The sequence below is a fragment of the Cercospora kikuchii genome (assembly GCF_019650295.1).
Source record: "Cercospora kikuchii DNA, contig_00007, whole genome shotgun sequence".
Taxonomy (NCBI): Eukaryota; Fungi; Ascomycota; class Dothideomycetes; order Mycosphaerellales; family Mycosphaerellaceae; genus Cercospora; species Cercospora kikuchii.
The window spans coordinates 1,688,481-1,715,442 of record NW_025408588.1 but is presented as its reverse complement, the minus strand read 5'-3'; the positions used below and the strand labels follow the sequence as shown (position 1 = coordinate 1,715,442).

The 26,962-nt window shown below is 53.0% G+C and overlaps 12 protein-coding genes across 12 annotated transcripts; 8 read left to right on the top strand and 4 right to left on the bottom strand.

Annotated features, from left to right (window-relative positions):
* Nucleotides 1–1,749: 1,749 nt before the first annotated feature.
* Nucleotides 1,750–2,526, bottom strand: CKM354_001077000 (uncharacterized protein; the record flags this gene model as incomplete). Its single annotated transcript, XM_044806237.1, has 1 exon — nt 1,750–2,526. One exon carries the CDS (start codon nt 2,524–2,526, stop codon nt 1,750–1,752), a length of 777 nt encoding a protein of 258 aa, XP_044662172.1.
* A 130-nt stretch (nt 2,527–2,656) lies between these two features.
* Nucleotides 2,657–3,775, top strand: CKM354_001076900 (uncharacterized protein; the record flags this gene model as incomplete). Its single annotated transcript, XM_044806236.1, has 1 exon — nt 2,657–3,775. The coding sequence occupies one exon, from the start codon at nt 2,657–2,659 to the stop codon at nt 3,773–3,775; it is 1,119 nt and encodes a 372-aa protein (XP_044662171.1).
* An 863-nt stretch (nt 3,776–4,638) lies between these two features.
* CKM354_001076800 (uncharacterized protein) lies at nt 4,639–7,603 on the top strand (the record flags this gene model as incomplete). Its single annotated transcript, XM_044806235.1, has 3 exons — nt 4,639–5,558; nt 5,611–6,955; nt 7,004–7,603. The coding sequence occupies 3 exons, from the start codon at nt 4,639–4,641 to the stop codon at nt 7,601–7,603; spliced, it is 2,865 nt and encodes a 954-aa protein (XP_044662170.1).
* Nucleotides 7,604–8,266: 663 nt separating this feature from the next.
* On the bottom strand, nt 8,267–8,936 carry CKM354_001076700 (H/ACA snoRNP pseudouridylase subunit GAR1; the record flags this gene model as incomplete). Its single annotated transcript, XM_044806234.1, has 2 exons — nt 8,267–8,766; nt 8,822–8,936. The coding sequence occupies 2 exons, from the start codon at nt 8,934–8,936 to the stop codon at nt 8,267–8,269; spliced, it is 615 nt and encodes a 204-aa protein (XP_044662169.1).
* A 423-nt stretch (nt 8,937–9,359) lies between these two features.
* Nucleotides 9,360–10,562, top strand: CKM354_001076600 (uncharacterized protein; the record flags this gene model as incomplete). Its single annotated transcript, XM_044806233.1, has 1 exon — nt 9,360–10,562. The coding sequence occupies one exon, from the start codon at nt 9,360–9,362 to the stop codon at nt 10,560–10,562; it is 1,203 nt and encodes a 400-aa protein (XP_044662168.1).
* Nucleotides 10,563–11,362: 800 nt separating this feature from the next.
* CKM354_001076500 (uncharacterized protein) lies at nt 11,363–12,040 on the top strand (the record flags this gene model as incomplete). The annotated part of the gene is made up of 1 exon (XM_044806232.1): nt 11,363–12,040. The coding sequence occupies one exon, from the start codon at nt 11,363–11,365 to the stop codon at nt 12,038–12,040; it is 678 nt and encodes a 225-aa protein (XP_044662167.1).
* Nucleotides 12,041–13,260: 1,220 nt separating this feature from the next.
* CKM354_001076400 (uncharacterized protein) lies at nt 13,261–14,074 on the top strand (the record flags this gene model as incomplete). Its single annotated transcript, XM_044806231.1, has 3 exons — nt 13,261–13,767; nt 13,821–13,996; nt 14,047–14,074. 3 exons carry the CDS (start codon nt 13,261–13,263, stop codon nt 14,072–14,074), a joined length of 711 nt encoding a protein of 236 aa, XP_044662166.1.
* A 198-nt stretch (nt 14,075–14,272) lies between these two features.
* On the bottom strand, nt 14,273–16,024 carry CKM354_001076300 (uncharacterized protein; the record flags this gene model as incomplete). The annotated part of the gene is made up of 1 exon (XM_044806230.1): nt 14,273–16,024. The coding sequence occupies one exon, from the start codon at nt 16,022–16,024 to the stop codon at nt 14,273–14,275; it is 1,752 nt and encodes a 583-aa protein (XP_044662165.1).
* A 767-nt stretch (nt 16,025–16,791) lies between these two features.
* On the top strand, nt 16,792–17,464 carry CKM354_001076200 (uncharacterized protein; the record flags this gene model as incomplete). The annotated part of the gene is made up of 3 exons (XM_044806229.1): nt 16,792–16,974; nt 17,025–17,223; nt 17,289–17,464. 3 exons carry the CDS (start codon nt 16,792–16,794, stop codon nt 17,462–17,464), a joined length of 558 nt encoding a protein of 185 aa, XP_044662164.1.
* Nucleotides 17,465–19,600: 2,136 nt separating this feature from the next.
* Nucleotides 19,601–20,647, bottom strand: CKM354_001076100 (uncharacterized protein; the record flags this gene model as incomplete). Its single annotated transcript, XM_044806228.1, has 1 exon — nt 19,601–20,647. The coding sequence occupies one exon, from the start codon at nt 20,645–20,647 to the stop codon at nt 19,601–19,603; it is 1,047 nt and encodes a 348-aa protein (XP_044662163.1).
* A 1,187-nt stretch (nt 20,648–21,834) lies between these two features.
* Nucleotides 21,835–23,474, top strand: CKM354_001076000 (uncharacterized protein; the record flags this gene model as incomplete). The annotated part of the gene is made up of 4 exons (XM_044806227.1): nt 21,835–23,172; nt 23,221–23,252; nt 23,310–23,335; nt 23,401–23,474. The coding sequence occupies 4 exons, from the start codon at nt 21,835–21,837 to the stop codon at nt 23,472–23,474; spliced, it is 1,470 nt and encodes a 489-aa protein (XP_044662162.1).
* A 1,824-nt stretch (nt 23,475–25,298) lies between these two features.
* Nucleotides 25,299–26,654, top strand: CKM354_001075900 (uncharacterized protein; the record flags this gene model as incomplete). Its single annotated transcript, XM_044806226.1, has 1 exon — nt 25,299–26,654. One exon carries the CDS (start codon nt 25,299–25,301, stop codon nt 26,652–26,654), a length of 1,356 nt encoding a protein of 451 aa, XP_044662161.1.
* Between the last annotated feature and the right edge of the window lie 308 nt (nt 26,655–26,962).

The window sequence follows — 26,962 nt, the reverse complement described above, 5'->3', positions numbered from 1 at the left end:
CCAGCGGTGTAACATGACGGAAACCCTAGGTAAGGTATTGAGTATTGGCTGAAATTGTTGTCCTCTTTGTCCGAATTGTCTACGCACGTTTGCTGATTGTCCCAGTTTGCCAGAAGGAGCAATCCGTTGCTCACGCTACGGTTGCCTACACATGCCTTTGCAAAAGGGTACTGTCATCACAGGGGATGTGGTCCAATGGTAAGATCCTCGCGTTCACTTTCGTAGTGTCCATGCTCGCAGGCCGGCTACTAGACACTCGAGGCCGGGTGGGAGCACATGTATACACCAATACATGTCGCAGGAAGGGCCTCAGTGGGCGAACAAGCCTAAAGTCAAATGAGCCTGACAGTGAGCCGTTGAATCGGTGCGAAGGGATGCCAGTTCGATTCTGGCCTTCTCCAATACTTTTTACGTGAAGTGTATGTGTTTGCTGCATCTCTTGGCTTTTGCACAATCGTATTTGTTCTCTGATCTATGTGTACTGCGTAAAGCGTTGCTCAGTCATCACAGGGGATGTGGTCCAATGGAAAGATCCTCGCGCTCACTCTCTAGTAGTGTTCATGCTCCCAGGGGGATTTAGACACTTCAGGTGGGGTGGAGCGTATGTGAGTAGACCGGTACTCGCTGCGCTGGAGACCTCAAGAGTAAGCAGTACACCTGGGAGAGCCACGATATTGAATGGTGCGAGGGATGCCAGTTCGATTCTGGGCTTCTCCAACATCTTTTTGCTGAATGTCGAAACATTTGCTGCATCTCTTGGCTTTTTCGCAAGCTTGCTACCGTGCTGTGCGTAGCTGTGCAGTGCGATTCTGTCCAATTGTGTGCTCCCGAGCAAGATGGCGACGTTGGGTTGGCCATCTTCTCCTAAGAAGCAATGATGTAGCGTCCTCAATATAGTAGCGCACATGAATTTGATGAGAGCATCAAACACGACTCCAGATCGCAACGCGGCTCGTGGTGGCCTGCTCCAAATCCTTTTGCCTCGTGTGTGCGTTTGCTGCTGCTCTTGGCTTCCAGAAAGCTCTGCCCCTTTCTGTGCGTACTTGTAGGTCGCGAAAGACAGGTTTGTCATCACAGGGGCTGTGGTCCAATGGTAAGATACCGCGCTGTCTGAGACTAAGGAAAGTCCGTTCGAAATGGCGCTCTGTCTGTATTCACAGCATGCTATAGTGCCTTCAATACACCATAGCACACCAGTCGAGCGACAAAGCGCCATTCGCGGTCATTTAGTTGACTTCAGCTCGAGGGATGCCAGTTCAAGTCTGGCCTGCTCCAAATCCTTTTGCTTCGTGTGCGCATTTGCTGCACGTTTTGGCTTTTCGAGAAACTTCGCCTATTTTCTGTGCGTATGTATACTCCGCGAAAAGCACCTTTGTCATCGAAGGGGCTGTGGTCCAATGGTAAGATACCGAACTTGGATCGAAATGGCTGTCCGCACGGCGACCCTCTCATCTTGCAAGGTACACTGTACAGTAGTATCTCTGAGCTCGATCGAGGGTCTCTTCGGTGGACTGCAGGTCGCATCATGGTTCGGGGATGCTAGTTCGAGTCTGGCCTGCTCCAAACTTTTTGCGTGAGAGCTTGGCAGGAGGGAGCTTCCGAATGCATGCGGTTGGTTGATAGCATTTTGAGCTGCGGCAGGCGCTGCAGTCAGCCTGAGACTTGACGTCTGGATATCAAAGCTTCATTGTGACTCCCTCGAGCTCAGTGCATGCGACATTCAACAGAGAGCTTCCCAGCACGGGTCAATCATTTGGCATCTTCCTCTTTCTTTGCCCTTCGATCCAGCACCTCATCCACGATGCCCCACTCCTTTGCCTCCTCGGCGCTCATGAAGAAATCTCTCTCCATCACGCTTGCAATCTCCTCCAAAGACTTGTGGTTTGGCAGATGTGCCTGATAAATCTTGTTCAACTGCTCTCTCACCCGCAGAATTTCCTTTGCGTGGATCGCGATATCGGAAGCTTGTCCGCTGTATCCTCCGCTGACCTGATGCACCATGATGCGCGAGTGCGGTAAACAATATCTTCGTCCTTTTGCGCCTCCGCATAGTAGTAAGCTGCCCATGCTTGCAGCTTGTCCGAGACAGATCGTGGTGACTGGAGATTGGATGTATTGCATTGTGTCGTAGATTGCGAGGCCCGCCGTGACGCTTCCGCCAGGCGAATTGATGTAGAGGTTGATGGGTTTGGAGGGGTTGTCGGCTTCGAGAAAGAGGAGCTGGGCGACGATGGAAGCGGAGATGGTTTCTTCCACCTCGCCATTGAGGCAGATGATGCGTTCCTTGAGGAGTCGCGAGAATATGTCGGACGTGTGCCAGGCTCCATTGGTCATGTCGGTGACGAAGGGCATGGGCATGGCGGAGCGGGGAGGCTGAGGAGCCGCAGACTGCTGTTGGGCGGCATTGACTGCAGGTGGTGGTGGAAACGGCGGGATGGTGAAGTTCCGGCGTGTCTGGCGCATCACATTTTGGCGCAGAACGTGTGCTCTTGTAGCCTTCAGGCCAGGACGCGCGAAAAATTCCATGTTGAACGCAGAGGATGATGTTGTACAGACGTGTCCGTGGTCGAGGTGAAAGCTGAAGTCAGTGGCACTTCCGAAGCCGCAAGCTCCACCCATCTGCACTCACTGGTTGCTACAACATCTCGCATTCCTCATGCAACATGTGATGCTACTTTCGAGGAAGCTCAGTCTACGTCCAGTAGCTGTGGCACACGGAGCAATACGTTTACTATGGCCTCGTCGTTATGCTTCCGCCAACGCGTCCACTGGCCATCGGAGAGGTTACCGTGAAGCCCCGCCAGCCATCTCCGCCGATGAGCCTACAATCATCTCCAAGGATGGTACGCGGACGCTACGAACTCGCAAGAATGGCAGTAAAGCACTCCCAATCCCGGAGATTCTGGACCCTCTGTACTTGAAAGCACGTCACAAGTACAGACAGCCCAAGGATGGGCATACTGCCCAGACGAGCGGTACCTACGAGCCACGGAGTGTGACACCCTTTCAGCAAGAACTTGCACTCAACCCATATGCGCGAGCTCTAGAAACGCCTATTCGGCAATGTGCTTTGACCAGAGCAAGACTGCCCAGCGATCTCCTTCTTCCTTTTGGTCTGTTTATGCCGCGACAAGGCAGTAGCGAATCAGGTCCCACAAAGCCTTATTTCAGACCGCTCAAGGGATACGGGTATCGTACTGTTCCCCCACCAGGTCTGATAGGACATGCATCCTGGGTGCTCGCCAAGAATTCTGTGCTGCAATCTTTGGGGGCTAGAAAAGGTCGAGGGAAAGGTGGTGGATCTTGGGTGAGACTTGCCGATCAGAGAACGAGAGACGACTATGCCACGTTGACGAACAAGTCTGGCGGAGGTAATGTGAAGGCTGTGGCTGAATGGCAGTGGGATGCGCAGATGCCGGAGAAGGTCATGGAGATCTTGAGAGGAGCTGTACTTTCCGGTCTCAAGTACGCACATCCACATGGCCTTGTCAAAAGGCTCGACGAGGTCGAAACCAAAGATGCATCTGCCGTCGTGAGATTTAAAGGGACAGAATTGAAAGGCGGGACTGTGAACGGCTCGGCAGAGAACTTGACCGCTGACGAGTGGACTGGCATACCAAAATTTGACCTGACGAAGCTGTGCGAGGAGTCCGAGAGGGACCATCTCATATACAGGCTAGGCATCGAGGACGATGTCATGGTGATAGTCAAGGACTTGAAGAGCCTGAAAGCGGTCTTGGCGCTGGAGAAGATACAGAACTATGTTGAAAACTGAGGCTGTCAAGCTCGCAAGTACACTACTCTTTTGGCAGATGCCTTCACCGGGGAAGCAAGATGCGATGGAATCCTCAGTCTCACGGGCTGCAAGCTTGGAAGCAGGCCAAACGCATTGAATCGCGATTGAAGCTATCGCAGGCTATTCAAGCGACCGTGTGTGCCTCGGAGTGGGCCATCAGCTTCGATCGCGATGATTCTGGGGTTCTTAAGGAAGTGCTGGCGAGTTCTTGTCGCAGAAGAATGTTCAATGAACCAAGTGAAGATTGCCACTTCCACCTAGACTGGACTTCACATGCCTGTCTTACCCTTTCCTCTTGCCACGCCTTCAACAAACCATCGACTATAAACATCAGCACCGACATCAAAATGCTTTTAGGCACCATATACCAGAGGTACAACACGTGCGGGCATTGACACAAGCTCGCCACGATCACTGCCATGCGGAGGCGTGCGCCGCGCCGTGGTCACATTACCATTCGCAACGCGAGACACATGCGCGCATCGTTGCAGGTTCCGATCGCTCTTCAGTCGCCCTCTTCTGCACCACATGCATCTCACTGGGGCATCTTCGCAACGGCCGCGGATGTGAAGTTCACAGTCCTCGCTTCTGCAGCCAATCAGCACGCGACTTCGCCAAATCACCAAGGCAACCGCGATCAACATGGGCGCTGCATGGGTTCAGAGCTGCGTGGCTGCACGTCACTTTCAACTTCACGTACAAACGGGCGCAACAGACCCAGCGCATCTTGAGCAAACGCGCAGCAGTCGCATCTCCGTTTGTCGCTGCTGCTTGACGGGAGCCGCTCCAATCGCTTCGGAACTGCTTATCTAATATCTGGGAACCCACCCCACTTTCTGGCCATGTCTCGAATTTCCATTACTTCGCAAACGCCTTGTCCTGCGCCCGCGGCTCTCGATCCTTCGCACCGGCGCATCTCTTCTTTTGAGCTCTTCGGAGACGACACAACCAATATCGACTACACACGCGCCATCGATCAACCGCTCACTGGCATTAAACCACGAAGGCGAAGCATGATGGCGGGCCCGGCGAGAAAGAAGGCAGCACCCGTCACCATCTTCGAGGATGTTAGCGAGGAGAGCGAGATCACTGCTCGAGAAGTGAAGAAGCCGGTGCTTGGAAACCACCACCAGGTAAGTCACAGCACTTTGCTGGGTAAACCACCCGCGAAGCGCCTTTATGGCATGGCGGGCGGCGGCAGCACCTCTGGCACGGCGAGCAGCATTGGCTTGGGAATGGCTAGTCTTAGCATTCAAGATAGCAGAAGTGGTTGTAACGGAGGGAACGATGGGTCACAAGGTCGCATCTCTGCTGGTGGGAGAATGAGCATTGGTGGATGTGGTGGAGCAGTTGGCGGCAATGCAAGCTGTGAGTCCCGACGCATGATCGGAATGGGAGGGAATAGACTGCATCCAGGGCGCACCAATATCAGTGAGGAGGTACCGCGTAGTAGTGGAGGCGCATCACTGGGCCTTGGTTCTACCGTCAGGAAGCCCCCACGACGACAGACCATCTTCGTGCCGGAAGATACTACGGTCATGACCATACATCCCGGAGCTCGCGATGACACCCATCGGATCGAGGACACGTTTCACCTACCAAGCCTCACTGGGCAGCGAGAGTTGCAGAGCGGAGAGAACTCTGGCGTCACCCAGAAGCCCGTTCGCAAGTCGAGATCGTCACTGTTGGTGGCACCGAAGCGCTTGCCTCTGCGCGAGACACCCTCCACGGAGAACATACCCGGATGGGACGTGGCTGGAGCGTAGGTCAATCCTTCTGTCACTGTACATGTACCTCACTGACGCTATCTGAAGCAATACGGGCAAGGAGAACCTGCCGCCAGCTGGACAAGTGCTTGCACAAAAGGCCGTGAAATCTTTTGGCAATGTCGAGCGCACTGAGACATGTACTCTGCCACGCAGCCTCTACGCACCAACGAAAGCCTCTCGCAATCGGCAATCGATCGTACCACGTGCACATGCCCAACTCACATCGGCCACCTCGCGAATTCCACCGGGCATGAAGATGCATACACATATAGACTTTCGGACAGACCGCCCAGAAGACAAGCCGCGCAAGACCATCACATTCATGCCTATCGATGAGCATGAAGCTTTTGTGCAAACATTCAACGCTACTGGAGAGACTACTCGCCGGCCTACTGCACCAGTCCACGCTGACGACCAATCCCCACCGGTGAAGGCTACCTCGAAGTTGGATGAAGAGAAGCAAAGGATTCGCGAATTCGTTGCCAGCAAACGCAACGAGCAACAGCTTGCCAAGCTTCAGCAGTACCCAATACTCGAAGGCAATCTCTCGCAGCCGGCTCTTTACGAGGACAAGTGGTTGAGCTTCCAAGAAGTGGCACTATCCGAAGTCATCAATGGGATCTTTCAAGTCACTTCGCCGGCTCCAGTCATTCACGCATCAGCGGCTGGCGAGTCTTTGAGAGAGCAACTCGTCAACCTGTATAATCGCCCGGAAGTGGCTAGCTTGCATAGCCGTCTTCAGGCTTCGCTCAAATACGGCGCACTTGCTCATCCGCAGCATTCGATCGGAACGCACCAGCCTACACAGGATCTCGGACTGCGGAAGCGCCTCATGAAGATGTGGCTGGAAGTATACAACAACCAGATCTTGGTCGAAGCTGCTCAGGTCGTTGCTGGCAGACAAGTACTTCAGCCTTTGAACACCTCACCTGGCTCATCCCTGGATCCAAGATCTGGCAAGCGTACCCAGACCGCTTTCCTCGAAGACTTCTTCGTCTGCGTAGTCGATGTTGATGCCGATCCACATGCCACCAGCGACGAAAGTCTCGAAGCTCTGCGTTGGCAGAAGACCATGCTTCGAAGCTTGATGCTCGCCTGGCTCCTCGACCAGTCTGCTAAAGCTGGTATTGTCGACGGTGGCTGCCTCATCGCCCGCGACTCAAGCATTAAGACGACCGAGTCCGTTCTACAAACACTTGGTCGTCATATGCTTCCGGCTTGCGGAGATATCATACGTACGCTCAAGCATCTGCAGTACGATGTACAGTACCGCCAAGATCCTCTCAACGAGGTCGTCTATCATGTCGCCAACATTGCTACGGACTTCCGCGATGGCGTCTTCCTCACACGCCTTGTTGAGACGTTTCTGTATGAGCATATGGATCTCAAGGTATGCTGCCCGATCTTCTCATAAGTGGCTCTGCTAACGTCGTATTAGAAATCGGAGAACACCCTGTCACAATTCCTGAAACTCCCTTGTGAAAACTCGACGCAACGCAGCTACAACGTCCAGGTTGCCTTGAGAGCATTGTCCTCCTACGACGTCTCCACTGCGAATATTGTCGCAGATATCGCCACCGAGGACGTCGTCAACGGCCATCGTGAGAAGACCATCAGCCTCCTTTGGTCCCTCGTAAGCAACTATGGCCTCTCATACCTGGTAGACTGGAAGAAGCTTGTGGTGGACATCGATCACGTTACTGGACATGGACCTGCGAATCTGCCAGTCTCCCCAGCAGAACAGGAGGAGCTGCTTCAGCAATGGGCGTCAGCCTACGCCACCCAAGCTGGCCTCCACATCGACAACCTGTCGACATCCTTTGCTGATGGCAAAGTTTACGCCGCCATCCTCTCCGCTTTCATTGAGAGTCTCAACGTCAAGCCAGAGATGCCAGGCGTGCTTGGGCAACTCCGAGCTGTGGGCTGCAGTCAAGCTTTCAGCGAGAAGATTGCGGGTTCTGTGGGTGTCGTTGCGGGAAAGGAGACTGTCTTGAGCAATCTGGCCTTCTTGGCTTCGAGACTGCTGCCTTTGGTGTGAGAATCGGTGGAAAGTACGTGTTGTGAGCTGGCTGCTAACTGACTGGATGGACATGCTTCTGCGTGTGATAGCTCACTTTATCAACGAGTGCATGGAATGAATGAATGAATGAATGAATGAATGCATAGATGACTAGTAATGGAAATGCAACACACTGTAAAGATGCGTTCAATGCCCGCTCTCATCAAGTCTTTTCTTCTCGATATCGATGAATGTGCTGAGAGTGGCTCGGATGATGGCCCGATCCGACAACGCATATTACACATTGTGGTGCGCATATGTGATCGGGACTGACATCTTCCAAGGTTTGACAGCCACGAAGCTCTCTGTTCTCGCATTTCCTCGGAATAAGCGCGCAGCGTCCAGTTTTCCGATCTCGCGAACGCGCTCTGTGACGGGCGCATACAACAGGATGATCATGGAGTGAGATGTCAATGGAAACTACAGGCTGAGTTGTAGAATTGTACAAGTCGTATAGCTACAATAGCGACGCACTACGAGCCCATACTTCCCGGTCTCGTCAGCTTTTGTGAAAGCGCAGAGGACGTAGCTGCCAGCCCATATTGCGTCCAAACAATCAATATTGGCATTTTCGCGCCTCGGACTCCCTTCTCTCTTGAAACGCCAAACGCCTAGCCAATGTCTCGTGAATCGCGTCTTTTCCTAATATCCCCGACCCCTTCCACGAGGCGCACCTCTGCTGCCACCTCTGCTGAAACCACCAGATCCAGAGAATCCGCGACCGCCGCCTCGTGCACCGCCTCGGCTGAAACCACCACGATCACCGCCTCGCCCTCTTGGTGCTCCACGACCTCTTGGCGCGCCACGGCTGAAGCCACCACGTCCAGCACCGCCTGCACCTCTTGGCTTCTTCACCTTTGGCGCTCCTGGCGGAGGCTTTGGCTTTGGCAAGAACTTCTCCAGCGGTAATAGCTTGTCGCCTCCAATGTAGAATTTGTCTCCGCTCTTGAAGCTCGTGGCCTGGATGCCCTCTTGTGGCTTGATCGTGAAGAAAACCTGGTTCAGTGGTCCGAGGATCTCATCGACTTTTCCGACGGGCGTCTTGTTCTCGAGGTAGATGGGGGCGTTGAAGTAGGGGATTTTCACGTTGATGGATTCGCAGACCATTTCGCCCTCGGTTGCGTGGAGGAAGCTGCCCATTTCTGTGGTTCAGTGTTAGACTCGGCTGCTGTGTAGTGTCGCAAGGGTGTTACATACCGTAGACTTGGTCTGGAGGTCCGTATGATTGCTGGAAACCTCCTCTGCCACCGCGTGCGCCGCCTCTGAATCCACCGCGACCACCGCGGTCTCCACCTCGTCCGCGGAACGACATTTTCGCAGCTCTTTTCGCCTGCTCTTTCTTCTTCGATCGACCCTGCTCCCAGCCTGCGCTTCGAATGCGCAGATATTACAAGCTACCTCTCAGTAGCTGCCGCGGTCCAGCGAGTCGTGTGTGGTGAAAGTGAAGGTGGTTGCAAGGGAGCTTGCTTCGTGAGGTTGAAGCTCTGGATAATTTTGCGATGCGATGGAGATCGGCATTTCTTTCCGCCGACTGGTCTTGGCACTGCATGGAGATTTCTCGACTTCACGTCGCCTGGTTCCTGGTCGCTATCGGTCATATGCTGTGATGCTGGCGGTGAACTGAGGTCGAGCCTGCCATATCGCATAGCTGATAGTGAAGAGTAGCCTGATTGCACCTTCCTCAGTGTTAAGGTGAGGTTCAAAAGTTTCATCTCGTGCCTGACATCAAGCAAGCATGACAAAGACTCAAAGAAAAGCAGCTTCGAGCGCTGCAGACGCATTCGATCGACACTATGCTGCAATTTGGGGCGAGGAAAGATGGCAGAACACTTTGAGACCAGCTCTTGAGCAACCAACGAGATATGCGTGCTTACTGAATCGTTACGCCCCTGTGGACGCGACCAAGGAGAAAATCAGCAGTCCCAAGACGGAAGAAGTGCCTTTGAAGCTTCCTCAGCCTAGTGGGTCAGATTCTGCTTTGAATCTCCCGCTCAACCTGGTCGTAAGACAATCCAAGTCCGCAGAAGGTGGCTCTGCGGCCACTTCCAGCGAGCCATTCCCTGCGCCCGCCTCAGTGCCCGGCCAGCTATGCTCGCACTGGAACTTAGATGCCGCATCAGTGCTCGTAGCGCAGTTACTCAATGTCAAACATGGTGACAATGTTCTCGATCTGTGTGCTGCACCAGGAGGGAAATCGATCAGTCTGGCACAAAACATCTGGATTCAGCACCACGCCGATGATTCGGAGGTCAGAAGAAAGGTATCGGAGCAGAAGCCTCTCCGAAACGGTACTCTGCACTCCAACGAAGCCGATGCGCCACGACAAAGACGACTGGCGGACAATTTGAGGAGCTACCTTCCCAAGCCGCTATTCGATGCTCAGCGGATCTCGATCTTGCGAATCGACGGCACAAACCCCAAGGCTCACTATGAGCTCGTCGTGAAGACACCAAATGGGACTGTCGGGTATGACAAAGTGCTGATCGATGCGCCGTGTTCTTCGGAACGTCATATCATACACGCTCATGCAAATGCCAGACTCGGTGGTCGTGAAGCTCCAGAAATGGTCAATTGGCGACCCGGATCATCGAAGCGCTTGGCTGAGACTCAAGTGAAGCTTTTGATGACAGGTCTACGAGCAGCGAAGGTGGATGCAACGATCATGTATGCCACATGCTCCATCGAGCCGACGGAGAACGATGCAGTCATCGAGAAGATGCTGTCTCAGGTCGAGAAGGAGCGCAAAAAGGGACTGTTGAAGTGGACTGTGAAGGTTGGCTTTGGTGCCGGACATGGAGATGAAGCGCTCGAGACTGAGCTGGAGAAGAGTTGGGCTGAGCGTACCAAACATGGCTGGATTGTGCTGCCTGACCATCCTGGTGGAGGACGCTGGGGGCCTTTGTTCTTCGCGGTCTTGACAAAGACCTCTGTGGCCTGATTCATGGCGCCTAAATGGACTTTGTGGTGTTCGGCTGCAACACATGTCGGCAGCACTTTCATGCTTTACGCGGAGATGGGACTTGTATCCCCCATTGTCCTACCACACGAACGGAACGTCACACGCACTGAGCTGGAGGGCGTAATAAGCGAGCAGACTTTGGGTATTGAGTCGATCGAGACCACGAACCCAGAGCACCACGTGGTTGACAGCAAATCTCCGAGCCAGACATAAGCTTCGGAACCTTCTCCAAGCTGCTTCGAGACCGGTAATTGATGCAATGGCACGAAGAAGCTGCGTGAATGAATCGCAATAGACGCTCAATGAGGAGGCAATGCTTAGTTGGACGTAGACCTGGCTGCGCATTTAAGTGCCGAACGTGTGAAGGAACGAGCAGCACACATCCATTCGACTGGGCACCCGAAGGTGATATCTTTCGCCAGTGTTCGCGGCACAGTCGCGGCTTTGGTGAAGGTCGCGAGCAGACAATTACATGTAACTTACGCCACGCATTGGAGACAAGACCGCTTCACAAAGGTACGCCGTGCTTTCCCCGAAATCTTCGGAAGGTGCAAAGTGCAGAGAGGAATTGAAGGCGCGGCTTGACCCTGCTAGCGCGTGACGTTGTCTCTTTCCGTTCACAACCACACTCGACTCCAGACATCTGCGACAGCACTCCGACAGTGAACAAAAAGTCGTCCGCGCGAAAGTTCGTGTATTCATCAAGTTGGTACAACAAGCTGGCTTGATCTTCTTGGCCGTTCTTGCTGATCGTCACGCAGAGCCACACTCTCACGAATATGGTACTCTCGACGTCCACGCCAGGAGCTTCCGGCGCTGTGGGCTTTCTCGACCTCCCACCGGAACTGCGCAACAGAATCTACGAGCTTGCCTTGATAGTCAGGCATCCTGACCCCGTCATCTGCGTTGGATACTTGCACGTCGACCAGTGGAGAATCTCAAAAGAACGATACCCAAGCAGCCTGCGCCAGCTCAAGATGACGCCAAGTATCCTTGCTACCTGCAGACAAGTCCAGCAAGAGGCGTCGCCGGTGCTCTATGGCAATAATCCCTTCCTCATGGCACCACATGCAAGTTCGCTCCGATATCTACCCAACAGCACGCCTCCATTGCCCAAAACTTTCCGCGCCATACGCACAGTCAAGCTCTGCAGACAAGCGAATCAGACTGTCGTAAAGAGTCTGCTTCTGATACTGCAGAACATGCTCAACCTGGATGCCCTCTGTATCAACGGAGGCTTGCGGCACAACTTCCGCAAGCCTGACACCATGGCCAAAGCTTTGCTACCGCTAGTGAAGAGCATTCACGCCAGGAGAAAGGGAGGGAATCAGAAGCAGGCAATCGACGTGATCAAGTTCTATGATCTCGTCGACTTCACGAATTGGTCCACGATCATGGATGTGGCTTTCGCCAGAAAAGTCAAAGCCATTCTTCGTGAGTCCTTGGACCTGGCCTGACCTGCGATACCGTGAATATGATCATCACAAGGTTGTCTGGCGGTGCCGAAGCAGGTAAGTCAAACGTACGCTCGTGAGAGCGGATGAACTGCTCAGCGAATCGCTCGGCCTTTCCACCTTTGTGTTCGCAATATTGCATCGATCCCTTCATGATGCAGATGATGCAGAATGCACTGCTAAAGAGTGGTAGACGATTGGAAGTGGATGAGGACGATTTGCATCGCTGTCAACAAAGAGAGCTTACTCGGAGTCCCGATGCCGTCAGTAATGGCTCTACACCCAAGACGAAGAATGATGGTGGCGCTCATGTCATCGCAGTCTTGGCTGTTGGCACCTCCTTGCGCACGGCTCGAAAAGCCCTTCAACCTGTTCGCAGAAGCAGACGGGATACTTGGTGGCTGAAGCATTCAGCTGAGAGTAGGACGAAGTAGGAGCGTGTTAGGCCTTAGCCAAAGAATCACTACCCAATTTTCAAATTCAAGGCTTGCGTAGTAATGTTCTCGCCCAGAGAAGGTAAAGCCTTCACTGAATAGAGCTTCACCAGAAAACAATGCCCTGAGCGACTAATTCAAGATCAGCACAAAAGCTTCCCCTCTGATTGTCGCACCCGCTAATCCAAGCCTACTATTACTCTATACGAACTCACTACCACAGCTACTGTACGTCCAGCCACCACGTATTCCCCCGAGCCAAGAACAATACAACCACCCGAGCTACCTTCCAGCTCTAGAAAACAAGTCTGCAACCCCTCCACGAATCATCAGCACCCTGCTAGCGGCGTCCTCCGCACAGCCAATGTTGATCAAGCAGGGTCCTTCCGCAAAAGTTCATAGCTTGCCAGGTCCCAAGGAGCGCCACATGGCACGGCACTTGGCGAAGCCAAATTCCTTTCGTTCCTGAAGCACGTTGCTATCTTGATCGTCGTGCAAACGGGCAGACGTCATGCGGTTTTTTGCGTAGAGATGCATGTGGTCGCAGAAATTTAGCGAGAAATGGCCACACATGGTATGGTCGCATGATGATCCTTAGCGTGCGAGCGCATGGTAGTACAGTAGCTGAGCTCGGCTTTGTTCGTGAGATACGGTAGGAGCATGATGTTGGGAGGGAAGAGCCGAGTGAGGGCGTAGGACGGAGGGAATATATATATGAGCTGTGGCGATGCCACCTTGATGGAAATTCATCCAAGTCTTCCCTCGTGTCAACCAATTAAATCAGCTAATATGCGTTCCACTTTCTTCATTACCGCCCTGGCAGCTGTAGCTTCTGCAGCAGTCAACGACCCTTGCTATGGCCCCAACGGCATCGCCGGTGTCTGTATAGACTCCGGCGCCTGCACCAGCGGAGGCGGCACATCGATTGCTGGCGCTTGCCCAGCAGATGCGGCCAATGTTCGCTGCTGTTCCAAGCCTAGCTGCGCCAATGGCTCTGCAGGCAACTGCCGTTGGAGAAGCGACTGTGCTGGCAGCAGTGTCTCTGGACAATGCCCTGGACCAGCTCAAATGCAATGCTGCTCTTCCAATGCTCAAGGCTGGGGAGGTTACAACAGGCCCACTGTTCCTGGTGTGGGAGCTTGCCGACAGGTTGCTGTCACTGGTGCCAATACGGTGATCAATGCATGGCCAGGACGCATTCGAGAGATTTTCTGTATTCGTGACTGCGCTTGCGGTAGCGGCAGTGATCACTGCTGCGGAAAGGCTATTGATTATATGTTGAGCGATGGTGGTGGTGTAAGTCTTCAGCGCGAGTCTTCCTTCATTCCTTTAACTGATATCGATCACAGCAAGCCTCCATCTCCGGTCGCCAGATCGCTGAGTGGGCCATGAACAATCGTGGCTCGCTGAACATGAAGTATGTCATTTGGGGCCAGCGCATCTGGACTCCAGGGCGGGATGCTGTGACTGGATGGAACAACTGGCGCACCCAGGGAGACCGCGGATCCATTACCGCCAACCACTGGTAAGATGAACTTATTGCCACTGCTCTGGAATCGCGCTAACAGCTCATAGGGACCACGTCCACATCAGCTTCAACTAGAAGCTTTATCGTCTCGAGGCATGCTTGACCAGTGACGAAGAATGGCAAGCGGGATGCGGAGGGTAAGGACACAACCACGTGCGAAGGAGGACAGCAGCCAGCGATCTGGCTTGCAAAAGAGGGTACATGCCGTAACGAAGAGTGGCAGCATAAGTCTCCATAAATGGACATAATGAAAACAAATTCTGCAACCAGCCTTCATCGCTTAGATGACTTCGTAACTCGTCGGAAGACCGACCTAGGCCGGAGCGAAATATCTGTAGCGACATACTGCACGTCCGACACGATGTCATTGACAACCTCATGCACCGCGTCAGGAACAGTACACGGTGGCGGTCTGAATTCGATCAGATCAGCGGCCTCGTTCTTTCCATCCACCACAATATCGAGCAAGTACAGTTTCCGCGGCACGTCGATGCGAACAGTGACATCGATGCGTACCTTGTGGGATCCTGCCTCCATCTGGGTTCCCGCGGGTTGTAATCGCATGGTTTGTTCGATTTCTGTGATGCTCATGCTCATATCCTGAATCGGCGCGATGTCAAACCCGACTTGGGTATCTCCAGTGCTGCCAAGTAAGATTGCGAGGCGAGAGTTGTCTGTTCTCCGCTGCAGAAACATGACAGCCGAGAGCCTGCCAGCTCGCTTGATGATTTGGAAGGCACTCGCTTGTGCTGCTGCGATCCAAGGCTTGACAGTTGGCCGAGGAGCGTGATGTTGATCTGCTGGATCAAGAGGAAAATGGGCCAAGTGCATCAAGTCGTAAATGTCCGATGAAAAGTGTAGGTCTCGAGGCTGGAAAAAATGCCAGGGCATGAGCGCATCCGCGTCTTGACCAGAGATCTTTTGGCGAACGTAAACGACACTCGGTCTGTTCGAACGGACTTCAAGTCCAAAGATCTGGTCGCACTGCACTCGTGAGTACTGATTGATACCAGAGTCCAGCTTCTCCAGTTTGATACAAGTGAAGCCGAAGTATCCCCTTTGAGGAGATGGGATAGGACAATTGAGAGCTGCGTAGTATGTGCCGTCACCCACGGGCGTGAGATGAAAGTTGATCCGGAGTCCACGATTGCTGGGCTGGAACGGCTGTTCGTCTTCCCAGTCAGCATACCCGATAATGTTGGACCTTTCCGCAAATGCATCCGGACTATCAGCCAGCAACCCATGACGGCCTGTAGAATCACTGCCAACATTGGCAGTCCAGGCAAATATGCTGTGGTCATTGCTCTCCTTCATAATCTGTTCCTGGAGTCGATGGAATGCATTGACAGCACCTTCTCCGTACAACATTGGCATGTTTACCTGAAAAATTCCCATGAGACAGTAAGCCTTATCTTCTGGTCGGGTCGTCCTGCGATGAGCCGCCCATGACATGCGCTGAGCGATGGAGACGGACTGCAGACTTCCAGGAGCGCTTAAGACATCTTCAGAAATGCCAGTCCTTTCGGAGACCATGCTGCAAATGGCAGAGAACGTTTTGCTGCCGACACGATTCCAGTTCTTGTCGTAGAAGATGAGCTCTGAAGGTGCAATAAGTTCTTGCAAGGTCCAACCTCTCGTAAACCATTTCGATTCTTGGAGCTTGCGTGGCGATTCGAAGTCCACGTCTTCAAGATACGCGAAGCATACTTCTGATTCTGCATACCATGTATACATTGAATTGATGGCTTCAGAGAGCTCGGCGCTACTGTCTTTGTTGATGCAGCAGGTATCGCACCAGATCCATTCGAATTCTCGTCCTTTCCATTCTCGCGCTCGTTTCATGGCGGCCGCGAGCTTGGGATAGGCTTTCTTGGTCTGCGCGGTGCCATTTTGGATGTCCACGAGAAGCACTTCCTCGTCTTCATTTGCGCTCCAGCAATGGCTCAAGATGGCGTATGGAGGTGTATGGCCATCTGCATCAGGAAACCTTCTCACTTCCAGATTCTTGGTATTTAGCAAGCGCATAGTGAAACGGTGAGTGAAGATGCTGGCGAATGATCACATTGTGAGACTGGGAATGGGGTTTGCTCGGCACCGGATAGCATGATCAGATGAACATGATCGTTCGCTCCTTCCATTGTGTCGAGACACTCGCTGGAATTAGCGCTCATCCTTCGAGAGCTAAATGAGGTGCGGCTGAAGTATTTGTGCAACCCATATGCAAGAGGAGTTTGTAGGCGGCACGTCTGGCCAATGAATGATCAAGTCCTGAATGAAGGATTCAGCTGTGGCGCAGATCGATTCGCCACGACTCGAACGTTCAAGCACCACGGAGCAACTCCCGTTCACTTGACGTTCGCGCGGGCGAGGCTCAATCGCTGGTGACGAGCGATACAGAAACCAAGAAACTGGCGTGCGACAATTGACGACGAGTGGCGGATCATACACGTGCGGGAGTGCCCGTGTTTGCTGCCGGCCCCTTGCATGCAGTTGTTGTTGTTAGGCGAGAAACACTAAATGACGAAGGATCCAATTCTGTGGACGATCATTGAGGCGCAGAACTTTGGACCAGAACCCCGAGGTGAGGGAGGATGGTTTAGAAGGGCTGACCTTTCCTTCCGTCTTCACTTCTCGTGGAAAGCCGCGATCACATCAAGTCAGGCGCACTCGCAGTCACACCTTGATACCTTGAAACATCGACCACAGGTGACACCTTGATCATCAACAAAAAGACCTCCGAAATACAGCTCAAGCCGACGCAATTCGCGCTCAACCACATTATCCTTCAGACAATGGCATCGAACATGACGACGGCTGAGAAAGACCACACGCCCGCGCCAGCGTACGAAGCGCCTGGTCACAAACCGGAATATCACCACTCCAGTCCTGTGCCGATGGAGACCATCAACCGCGGGCCAGCAGCGTCTCCAGGTCCACAAATGGTCATGGTGCCGAATGTTGCGCCTCCACAGCAGGTATGCCAGACACACATGGATCGCCAACCTTTGATACTAACTTCTCTCAGCAAGCCGCGACTCAACTGAACCTCCTGCGCGACCGACCCGAGTTCATCTGGTGCCCAGCCACAGGCAGAGTCTGCCAATCCCGACCCGACAGCAAAGACTCCGACAAGACCTGGTTCGCAGTGATCGGAATCTGCCTCATCTGTCCATGCGTTGCATGCATCCCATTGAAGGGCTGCTGTGGAGATGGAATGTTGCAAGGTGAGCTTCAAACTCACGATCTTCGATCTCAAGGTGGCAAACAAGACTGATTCTTGCAAATAAAGATTGGGACCAATATTGCACAGGCTGCGGGAAACAAGTCACACATCGTCCATACAATAAGGAAGCACAGATCTTCGCGCCAGACCACAATCTCCCCACGAACCAAGGTGGCATGCCTCAGCAGTATGGCCAGCAACCGATGCAGTATCAGAGCCAAGGTCAACCGGTTTACGGATAGAAGCCGCATGCTGTGCCAAGTTGAGATGGTTTCTTGGAGTTGGGTACGAAAAGGCGAGACCAGTAGCCTTGTTCTTGATTGCGGTAACACAAAGGACCTGGTAATACCTAGTAACGAATGATGTTGTATAACGTGAATGAAGCACGGATGCCTCATTTCTCATCTCTGTAAGCCAGCGGTCCAGTCCGATGAAGATAATCGTGGTATTTGCAGCCTGGATCCTAACACAATGACCAATTCTCGTTACGCGCCGCTGCGGGATACTGCCTCTTGTGCTCGCCGCCGTGTCACACGATATCAAACCTGAAGTGGATCATCACCTGCGGCTTGCCGTCGTTGTCCGCCAATCCCCGATCATGAGTAGCCATCATATGGCAAACAGAAACCCTGCTTATTAAGGGAAGTAGCTGTACTATCACATATTGAGGTTGCCTGATCACCAACACCCGTCTGCGTTAGCAGGCTCTTCCCTTTTTGTGCTTGTTGTCGATTTGTGTAGCTCCGTGTGTTCGATTCCTGTTGAAGTCCATGTCTCGCACTTTTGTCCTCCCAGAGCGACTGGGGTGCTGGTGCCATCCTCTTTTGCTTTCTGCGCGAGGCGACCTTTGTTGGCAGAGAATGAGTGCTGCAACTGTCTTATGATACCTGTTACTTTTTGATGCGTATCGAGTTGCCTTTGGGAAGTTCAGTGTCTTCCTGTCTCCAGCCGGCTCGCATTGACATTGATGTAGTGAACAGGATCCTGCTGACTCAGGGATGTAGCTCTACTATCAGAGACACATGCCAGAAAGCCATGCCGCCTGCTTAGCAGGCCCTTCCCTTTTTGGAATTGTCATCGATTCACCGCTCAAGCGTTCGATCCCCGTTGAAGGCCACGTCTCGAAATTTTTGCCATCCTGTAATTCCAGCAAAGACTGTTGCCACAGCTGTGATGCGTCCTGTCTTTCTTTTTGTGACCTATCGCCGCTCCACGTCAGGAATTCCGAGTGGAGACCTCCTGTCGCCAGCCGCTCCCGTGGGTGACCTTCAGATGACAGTCAAAATCCTGCTGATTCAGGGAAGTAGCTCTGTCAAAGAATAACTTGTCGCCTTAGGGCGACACCCGTCTGCCTAGCAGGCCCTTTCCTTTTGGGATTTCTTTGTCAGATCGCTGTTCGAGAGTTCGATCACTGTTGAAGTCCCTGTTTCGTATTTTTGCCATTTCAGCAGAGATGAGTGCCACAGCGTGAATGGGCCCAGTCTTCGTTTTTGTGGACCAATCATCACTCATCATGAGCTCCGAGCGGAGCTCCCTTCCTGTCGTCAGCCGCTCTCTTCGGTGACATTGATGTACCAAACAGATTCCTGCTTATACAGGGAGGTAGCTCTGCCAAAGAAGTCACTTGTCGCCTTAGGGCGACACCCGTCTGCTTAGCAGGCTCTTCCCTTTTTGGTCCTCGTCGTCGATTTTGCGTTGTTCGTGGGTTCGATTCCATCTTCCAGTGGCTACTTGGTGGATCTGTCCAGCTCATGGGGCACTTTTCTTCAGATTTTTGTCATCGCGGCGTAGAAAATCACGGTAGCTTGAATGCAATTCGTTCTCTCTCTTTTGTTTTGGGGCCATCGTCGCCGGTCAGGGATTTCGAGCGTGGCTGCCTCTTGCCTCTCGTCTGTCGACAGCCGCCGCTCCCGCATATGGCTTTCATGTAGCAAACGAAATCCTGCTTACTCAGGGAAGTAGCTCGAACAGATCTCTTGCAATTGCCGCAAAACCCGTCTGCGTAGCAGGCCCTTCCCTTTTGGTCTTCGCTGTCGCTGCTTCGTGCTGTCCATGAGTTCGAATCCAGTTCCAGCTCTCGTTTGCACTTTTGCACTTTTGCCTCGCCGCCACCACTCGGTCCGACCACGCGCATTCACTTTTGCAGCACAAATACATTCAGGGGGTTTGATGCACTCGCAAGCTTCATCTTCATCTCCAAGCAATAGCCACTCATTTCATTTTGATCCTGGGTATCTTCTATTCATCACGCACATCAAAACGCCACTTCCGATCCTAGCAAAACGCCTCGCCATGCCTTTAGTGTTGCAGCAGATACTTTGTCCGCCGAATCTTCTCATTTGAACTGTTTTCATCTCTTCCCGATCGAGTTCTGTATTCTATGATCCCACATACCAAATTTCAACTCCCATGATATCGAATTTGCTCCCTTCTTCACTCAAAGGCTCGTTGCCAAACGTGGGACACGTTGCACTCACTCCATTACCTAAGCTTTGGTCCAGCCACAGCCCGTAGTGTCCATCTCCTCCGCCTACGCTAAAGTAGTCCTGCTGGCAGAAGATGGTGAAGTCATTCTCGCCAGTGTAGGGGAACGCTTTGAAGCGTATCCGTTCAGGTGTTGCGGTCCCGTTCTTGTGTCCATTTGTGCCTGGCACCTTCAGCGAGGCAAGGGATGCACTACTATCTGTCCTCGGCACGCCGATGGTGGTCATGCGCTGCGCGTGCGTCGTGTCTTCGCTCGGTGGGGGAGGTAGATCCATGAGGTCGGGCAGGGCAGGCAAGGTCATTGCTCGCCAGAGGAAGCACTCGCCATTGCCATAGTAGTGGGGTTGAGGTTTAGGAGGGTCGGAGAGGTATGCGCCGAAAACGCCGCCTGATGCATCGCGAACCACTACGACGAAGCCTCCGCGCTTGCCTCGGTATGGGTCGCAGAGGTTATACACAGTCGATAGTGTACTGCCATTTTGATCAATGGAGTATATGAGATGCCATTTGTCCTGCAGTTGCAATCGTGGAGGGATCAGTAGGCGGATCTCCTCGGCTACAGCTTTCCGTAAGAGCTTCGCCTTGTGGGTGGTGCCATGTTTGTAGCCATCTAATGTCAAGGGAGTGAGAGGCGGAGGCTGAAAGGGCGATCGCTTGCGAATGGGTTGCTGTGGTGGGTGGTACACGCCGGTAGTGGGATCAGTCATGGAGCCGTTGTAATTTGCGCTTAGAGCTTTGGCCAGCGGAGTGGGAGCTTCGTCCTCGCTGATCCTGCGGAACAGAGATGAGGTGGTGTATCGGACGGGCTCGGCGAAGTATGAGAGCGTGGAGAGAAGCGGATTGGAGAGGCGGTTGAAATTATTGGGAGCATGTGTCGGAGGGCGAGGAGGGTCAGAGGGAGCGGAGGAGGAGGAATCGCGGTGTGCAGTGTCGGTGGACATGACGGCGGGCGGAAGAGTGGAGAGGGTGGTCAGTGGTCAATGGTGAAACGTGTATTGTGGAGCTGAGTGGTGCATGGTGTTTCCTCGTCACGATCGGCAAACAAACGTCGGTGGTCTGTGTCAAGAAGTTCATCGAACTCACAAACTCCCGCGAACTCACAACAAGCTCACCGAGCCAAGACACGTTCCTGGCACGTGAAATCCAAGCAAGGATGGGGTCAGCATCTTCCCAGTCACGGGCTTCCTTTGATGAACGTCGCTCCTTTCCCGGAGTATTCAAGACTTCGTGTTTTCTTCGTTGTTTCCAGGTCGCCGACCGATCTTTACCGCCGCGGACCCATATCCAAGCCAGAACGCGGAAGCTCGTCTGAATCTGCAACGATCACGCGAAACCAGGCGCATCGCAGCGAAAGCGTCGACAAACCTGCCGTGGTTGCCCAATACTGTTACAAGATCTTGCCAGAGCGCCCAGCGGTCTCCATTCAATATCTGTTCGACGCGTTTCCTGTCGATGCCTTTTCCGACATTTCTCCTGTCTTCGCTGGAGCGGCTGAAAGCGGCGAGCATCGAGTACGGCGACATGGAGCTCACCTCGAGTACCTCGAGCCTCATCACTCTGACCGCCAAAACATTCATATCCCATTTCTCTGTGACATTGATCCTGCTCTCGCGCTTGCAAATGGTTGCGCTGTGACTGCGATCCTTCTGCTAGCGCCGCTCTCGCTGAACAGACAGCTTTCGACTCTGCGATTTCCTGGAGAGAGACATGGACAGCACATGTGGTGCCTTTAAAGAGACGTCCCAGATTCCCGTATTTGGCCACTGACAGCACTCATATCTGCACGCACAACATCTGTTCTTAACGGCATCATGCAGAGGCAGAGCGCGACTCCCAAACCAACAGCCGCTGGTAACACGACATGACATCCCGATTCAAGTTACACGACAGAATTCGCAACCATTCATGGGCATACCAAGTACGGGGATGGAGATCGGTGCCCAGCAGTGAACCCCTCCCCGCTAAGTAGAGTGTAGCGCTGGATCGTGAAGCTTACCCACACGCTGCGAGCTTCGGTAACCACTCGCAGCCCGCCAACAGCTACTGACTACATCGGCAGTTGATCTCAATGCTGGAACTCAAGAAGCTAGTTTGCGACGTTCTGCAAACGTCCAGGACCTTGGCCAAGATGTTCATTTTATCTCTTCAGGCACTATCGTATCTTCCCTGGGTCGCCTTGCTTGGCTCCCTCGGATGGATGCTTCATGTGCGCTTCCTCCATCCTCTCGCCGGTGTCCCGGTCCCGCTTTTGCCATCCCTCACGCGCTTGTGGTATGTGTGGAAGGTCAGGGAGGGTTCATTCGACGAAGTCAATCGTGATCTGCATCGAAAGTATGGAGGATTGGTTCGCATTGCCCCCAATGAGGTCAGCGTCAGTGATCCGGAGGCTGTACCGTTGATATACGGGATCAAGTCGAAATTTACCAAAACAGACTTCTATCCAGTTTGGAAGCCAGATGCGTTTGCCACGAAACATGCCGATCAGTTCACAGACCTCAATGAAGCCCATCATGCGGCTCGCAGGCGGCTGTTGAGCAACATATACTCCATGTCTAGCCCGCTCGAATCCGAGGCCCATGTCGACGGATGCACAGAGCTCTTCATGGCGAGGCTCTCAGAGTTTGCAGCAAACGGAAAAGTCTTGGACCTTGGCATCTGGCTGCAAATGTACGCATTCGATATCATCGGAGAACTTTTCTTCGGGCAGGCCTTTGGCTTCTTAGAGACAGGATCTGATTTCGGTCGTTGGATTGGCACGCTGGACCGTTTGATGTCAGTACTGATCGTGGTTGCAATGCTACCCAATGCCTTCCGCCCATTCTATCTCATCTTCTGCATCATGTTCGCTTCGACGAGATCAGCACTGAAGGACTTCGAAGGCGTTGCGACCACTGCCAAGAATTACGTTGGTAGGCGCGAGGACATGATGAGAAGCGAGGATATCGAAGCCTCGGCAAGCAATAAACGTCGCGATATTCTGACGAAATTATTTGAGCTCAGAGCTCACAAAGGCGAAAAGGACGACTTTGGCATCGCAGATATCCAACAAGAGGGCTATGTGAACATTTTAGCCGGCTCAGATACGACCGCGATCGCCATGCGTGCCATCATTCATCAGCTCCTGACGCACCCTGCCGCGTTGAACAAGCTCATGCAAGAATTGGAAGAGGCATTGCATGCTGGCAGAATCTCGCTACCAGTCAAATTTTCGGACGCTTTAAAGCTTCCTTATTACAGCGCTTGCGTTAGAGAGGCTATGCGACTCCATCCCAGTGTTGCACTGGGCTTGCAAAGATACCCTCCTCCCGAAGGATGTGAAATTTCTGGCCGGTACTTCCCAGGATCGAAAAGTGTTCGTGTCGCAATCAATGCTGCTGTACTTCACTACGATACAGACGTATTCGGTGATGATGCTGCAGACTTCTCTCTTGATCGGTGGCTGGCTCCTGGTGCGGCAAACATGGAGGTACGTTGCACACTACAGCTGCAAGGCATTCGCTAACATTTACAATAGCGATATCTATTGACCTTTGGCGGAGGCAGCAGGTATGTATTGTTCTTAATAGATCGCAGAGACTCTCTTGACTAATCGTACTCTCGCAGAACTTGCATCGGCAAGAACATATCTCGTCGGAAATCTACAAGATGCTCCTGCATCTGTTGCTGAAGTTTAAACTCAAATTGGCATATCCAGAGAAGTCGCTGAAGAAGAGCGATTGGTGGTTTCACAAGCAGGAAGGATTGCTTGTGCGTTTGTCAGTAAGATGATAAGACTGACAACATCGATCGCAATTTTTGCAAGCATTGATTCTTCTCCTTGCGGCATTCAGTCTCGTTCTTCGAAATATTGTTGATAGTCTAAAATATATTTAATCGTTGCTGGGTACCACGGAATGCGACCACCCTCTGCAAGACGAAAAGCGTCATGCAATCCATTGTCGATATCCCGGTAAAGAACCATGTCGACACTTTTTGTGTTGTCCAAAAAAGGCCAAAATCCAATTTCTTCGCACGTGGCGTGCCAGGATGAGCTTCTGGCGACCCACAGCCGCCAGCTCCATCTTTCTTCCATCAACATCAATCGTGAACATATCTGCACATCATCATCGCCAACGCATGTCAGGTATCTGTCTCTGCACGGCATTGCGATCAACGTGACAGTTGATGAACATCTTGCGATCTCCGCCAAAACGACGAGAAGCACATCCAAGCCGTGGAACCGAACCAAACTCAGTCAGGGACCAGTGGCGTAGAGAATCAAACCTTGCTTCCGGTAAAGTATGCGACTTGCTCGTATTCCAGAACTTCCCCCTCAGGAGCGTGAGTGCACTTTCTCGTAGGTGAGAACGAGGACTTCTCTCCAACATCACATCTCCTGTTTCGTTCGAACTCCGACTCATATCAAAATGCAGCTTCGCGACCACATACTTCTAGCACTCTGCCTGACGACAGCATCATGTGGTGCGCTGCCGAAGATTCCTGTGCGATATAGCGCGTTGGCCACGTTCTATGATGGCGCGTCGACAGAGACTTTTGAGGAGGCAGTCGGCAGCTCGCCGTTGACACATTCGGAGGCGGTCATGGCAGAGACCAGATATCTTATGGAGATGGAGCGGCAGTGAGTGTGCTAATTCGCTTCCAAATCCGACTTTTAGCTCACGTGTCGTGATAGGCACAGAGCAAAGGGCGCAGCCGTGTCGCAGCATGGAGACGAGCGATCTGAGCGGGCCGGTGCCAGTGGCAGTGTGGATGACCTCCCTCTGGGGCAACTTCCCAAGCAAGCGCTCCGAACATGAGCGCTCGTTCTAACCTTGCACGGACCACGACTGTTGCTCTGGAGCCGACAACACCACGGCATTCGCGTCGCATTCTGATGACAACTCACGCGCTGCTGTGCGGTAAAGACATCTAATCCGCCGAGAATTGAGAGGACAGGGCATCTGGGCCGTCGTGCGGCGGAGGGGTACTGCGCAGCGCATTGGAAGAGTGCGATGGCATCCTTCAGCCTTGTCTACAGCCTGGCCCGCGGGGCAATGCACGTATGCAGTCACACGGCTCTCGACCAACGCCACATTGTCCCGCTGGGAATTGGACGCATGCCTTGGCGCAGTCCGGATCTCGATCTGGACTCGCAATCCGCATCGTGCACGCGCTTTCCTGTTCGCAGCCGATGTCTCGTGCGACGTCTTCGCACTCACTGTGAGATGTCACGACTAGCAAAAGGTGCAGCTTTGGCCAACGCCGAATCATGAGGCTTCTCCGGCTTGCCAGCGCGCAGCAGCTACTCGAGACGCCCGAGCTATCCTTCGACATCGATTTATACGCCTAGATCTCCCACAGCCGAGCCCGGACCTGACAGTGCACAGTCTCAGCCACGCGCATGAGGTACGGTTCGCATTGCCTTACAACATAGTTTCACTTCGCGAAAGTGAGGCTGAGATTTATTCATGCCACTGGTGAGGTCGCCTCCGTTCCACAGCCCCAAAGACAGCTGTTCGTTGACCATATGTAAGAATGTGGTAGCCGACGCTCCTGCGGTCAATTCCGGTCCATCTGGATTTTCACGACGGCTTTGAAATTACGCCTCTCACAATGGCTGCACGATCTTACCTGCACGAGACTGATGATGACCCAAACGAGCCAGAGCACTCGTTGGTCTCTTCAAGCAGCTCACTCGCATATCCTATCATGAGCAGTATAGTTGACGGCTTTGGCGGGCCCTACTCGCTTGTACCGTCTACTAGCAATGCTATCAGCTACGCATCCCGCGTGCACAACTTTGAGGACCACCCAGACGCGCTAGGAGAGCCGATGGTTGCTTTGGGCACGCCAGCATATGCCATCATGCTGGAACTCAGCGGCTTTACCGAGTACTATGGCAGCAGTCATTCGCTCTTGCAGTACGCTAGCAATCATACCGACTATGCAATGCGGGGAGACCTCGAAATGGCACTCGCACGGGACACTCATTCCAACCAACCTTTCACATGTGACCAATCACCACATTGTCGGCAGACATTTTCTGAACGCAAGAGCCTCTACCGGCACCTAAGGACGGTCCATGGCTTTGCACGCTTCTCCTGCCCTTTCAGCTGCAGCGAATTGAGCTTTGCCCGACAAGACATTCTCAAACGCCACATTAAAAGTCATCATTCCGAGGGAGCGGCCAAGGTTGCATGCAAAGTTTGTGACACGTCTGTACGACTAAGGTCTCTTCCGGCACACTGGCGCAGTGCAAAGCACAAGAAAGCGCAAGCTGTGGCCACAAAAGCTCGAGATGCCACCATGAGGTACCTGCGTCAATATTCTGAGCGATCCCCGACCCCAGATTATCCCGACGCGATTGCTGATCCAGTCCTGCTGGCCGCCTGGGCTTTCATGAAGCTTAACCCGTGGGGCTGCAACAGCCATCGCTGGATGGCGTTCGAAACCGCTCCCGATCCACCCATGAAGCTTTCAGAGGATTATCTGAAGCTGAGGGTTGAAGTTTACAGGCAGCTGCGCAAGGCAGTTGGCACCGAGCAAGCTATTCGTGACCGTGCACTTCCTGATGCTTTGGTGATCATGACTGTGTTGGACGCCCAGACAGACGGGTTCGAGGCCGGGATGGTTCATTGTCGAGCTCTCATCCGTCTCGGTACCTTACAGCTCTCTGAAGCAGATGATACAGAGACATGGATAAACGATGAGTCCTCGGCCGAAGCCTTCGAGACTGCATCACTCAGAGGCGTTCACGAGATCTCGAGGCACCCGTGCCAGCGTTTGTTCACCATGCTACTCAAACTCATGCGCAGAGCAGCTGTGCAAACTATGTTCATGCCGTTTCATGATTCTGATGTGTCGGTATGGGACCGTTTGGATTTCCTCACTCATGACGCTTGGGTCGGTCACTATGCGCAAGAACTGCAAACAATCAAGTCACTCGCACAATCGATTGAACTCGAGTGAGTGGTCAATGACATTGTTGGGCTGCAACCATTCGCCTTGGACTCAAGCGCTGCTTTCCAAAATCGAGCATGCCACGCCAAAAGCGCAACCGCAGAGGCGCACCCTGACATACATTATCGGATGGCCTTGGGTGTACAGCGATCCGTTTCGAAAGCACTTGAAAACACAATGAGGAGACCAAGCGTACCAGCGGCATGTGATTCCTTGCAAAAAACCTCTTTCCCGTCGAAAAGTACGCGCTTCCATCAAAAGTCGCTAGACAATGATCTCGCGATTGTCAATTGGCGGAAGTCTGATGACGCCAGAGC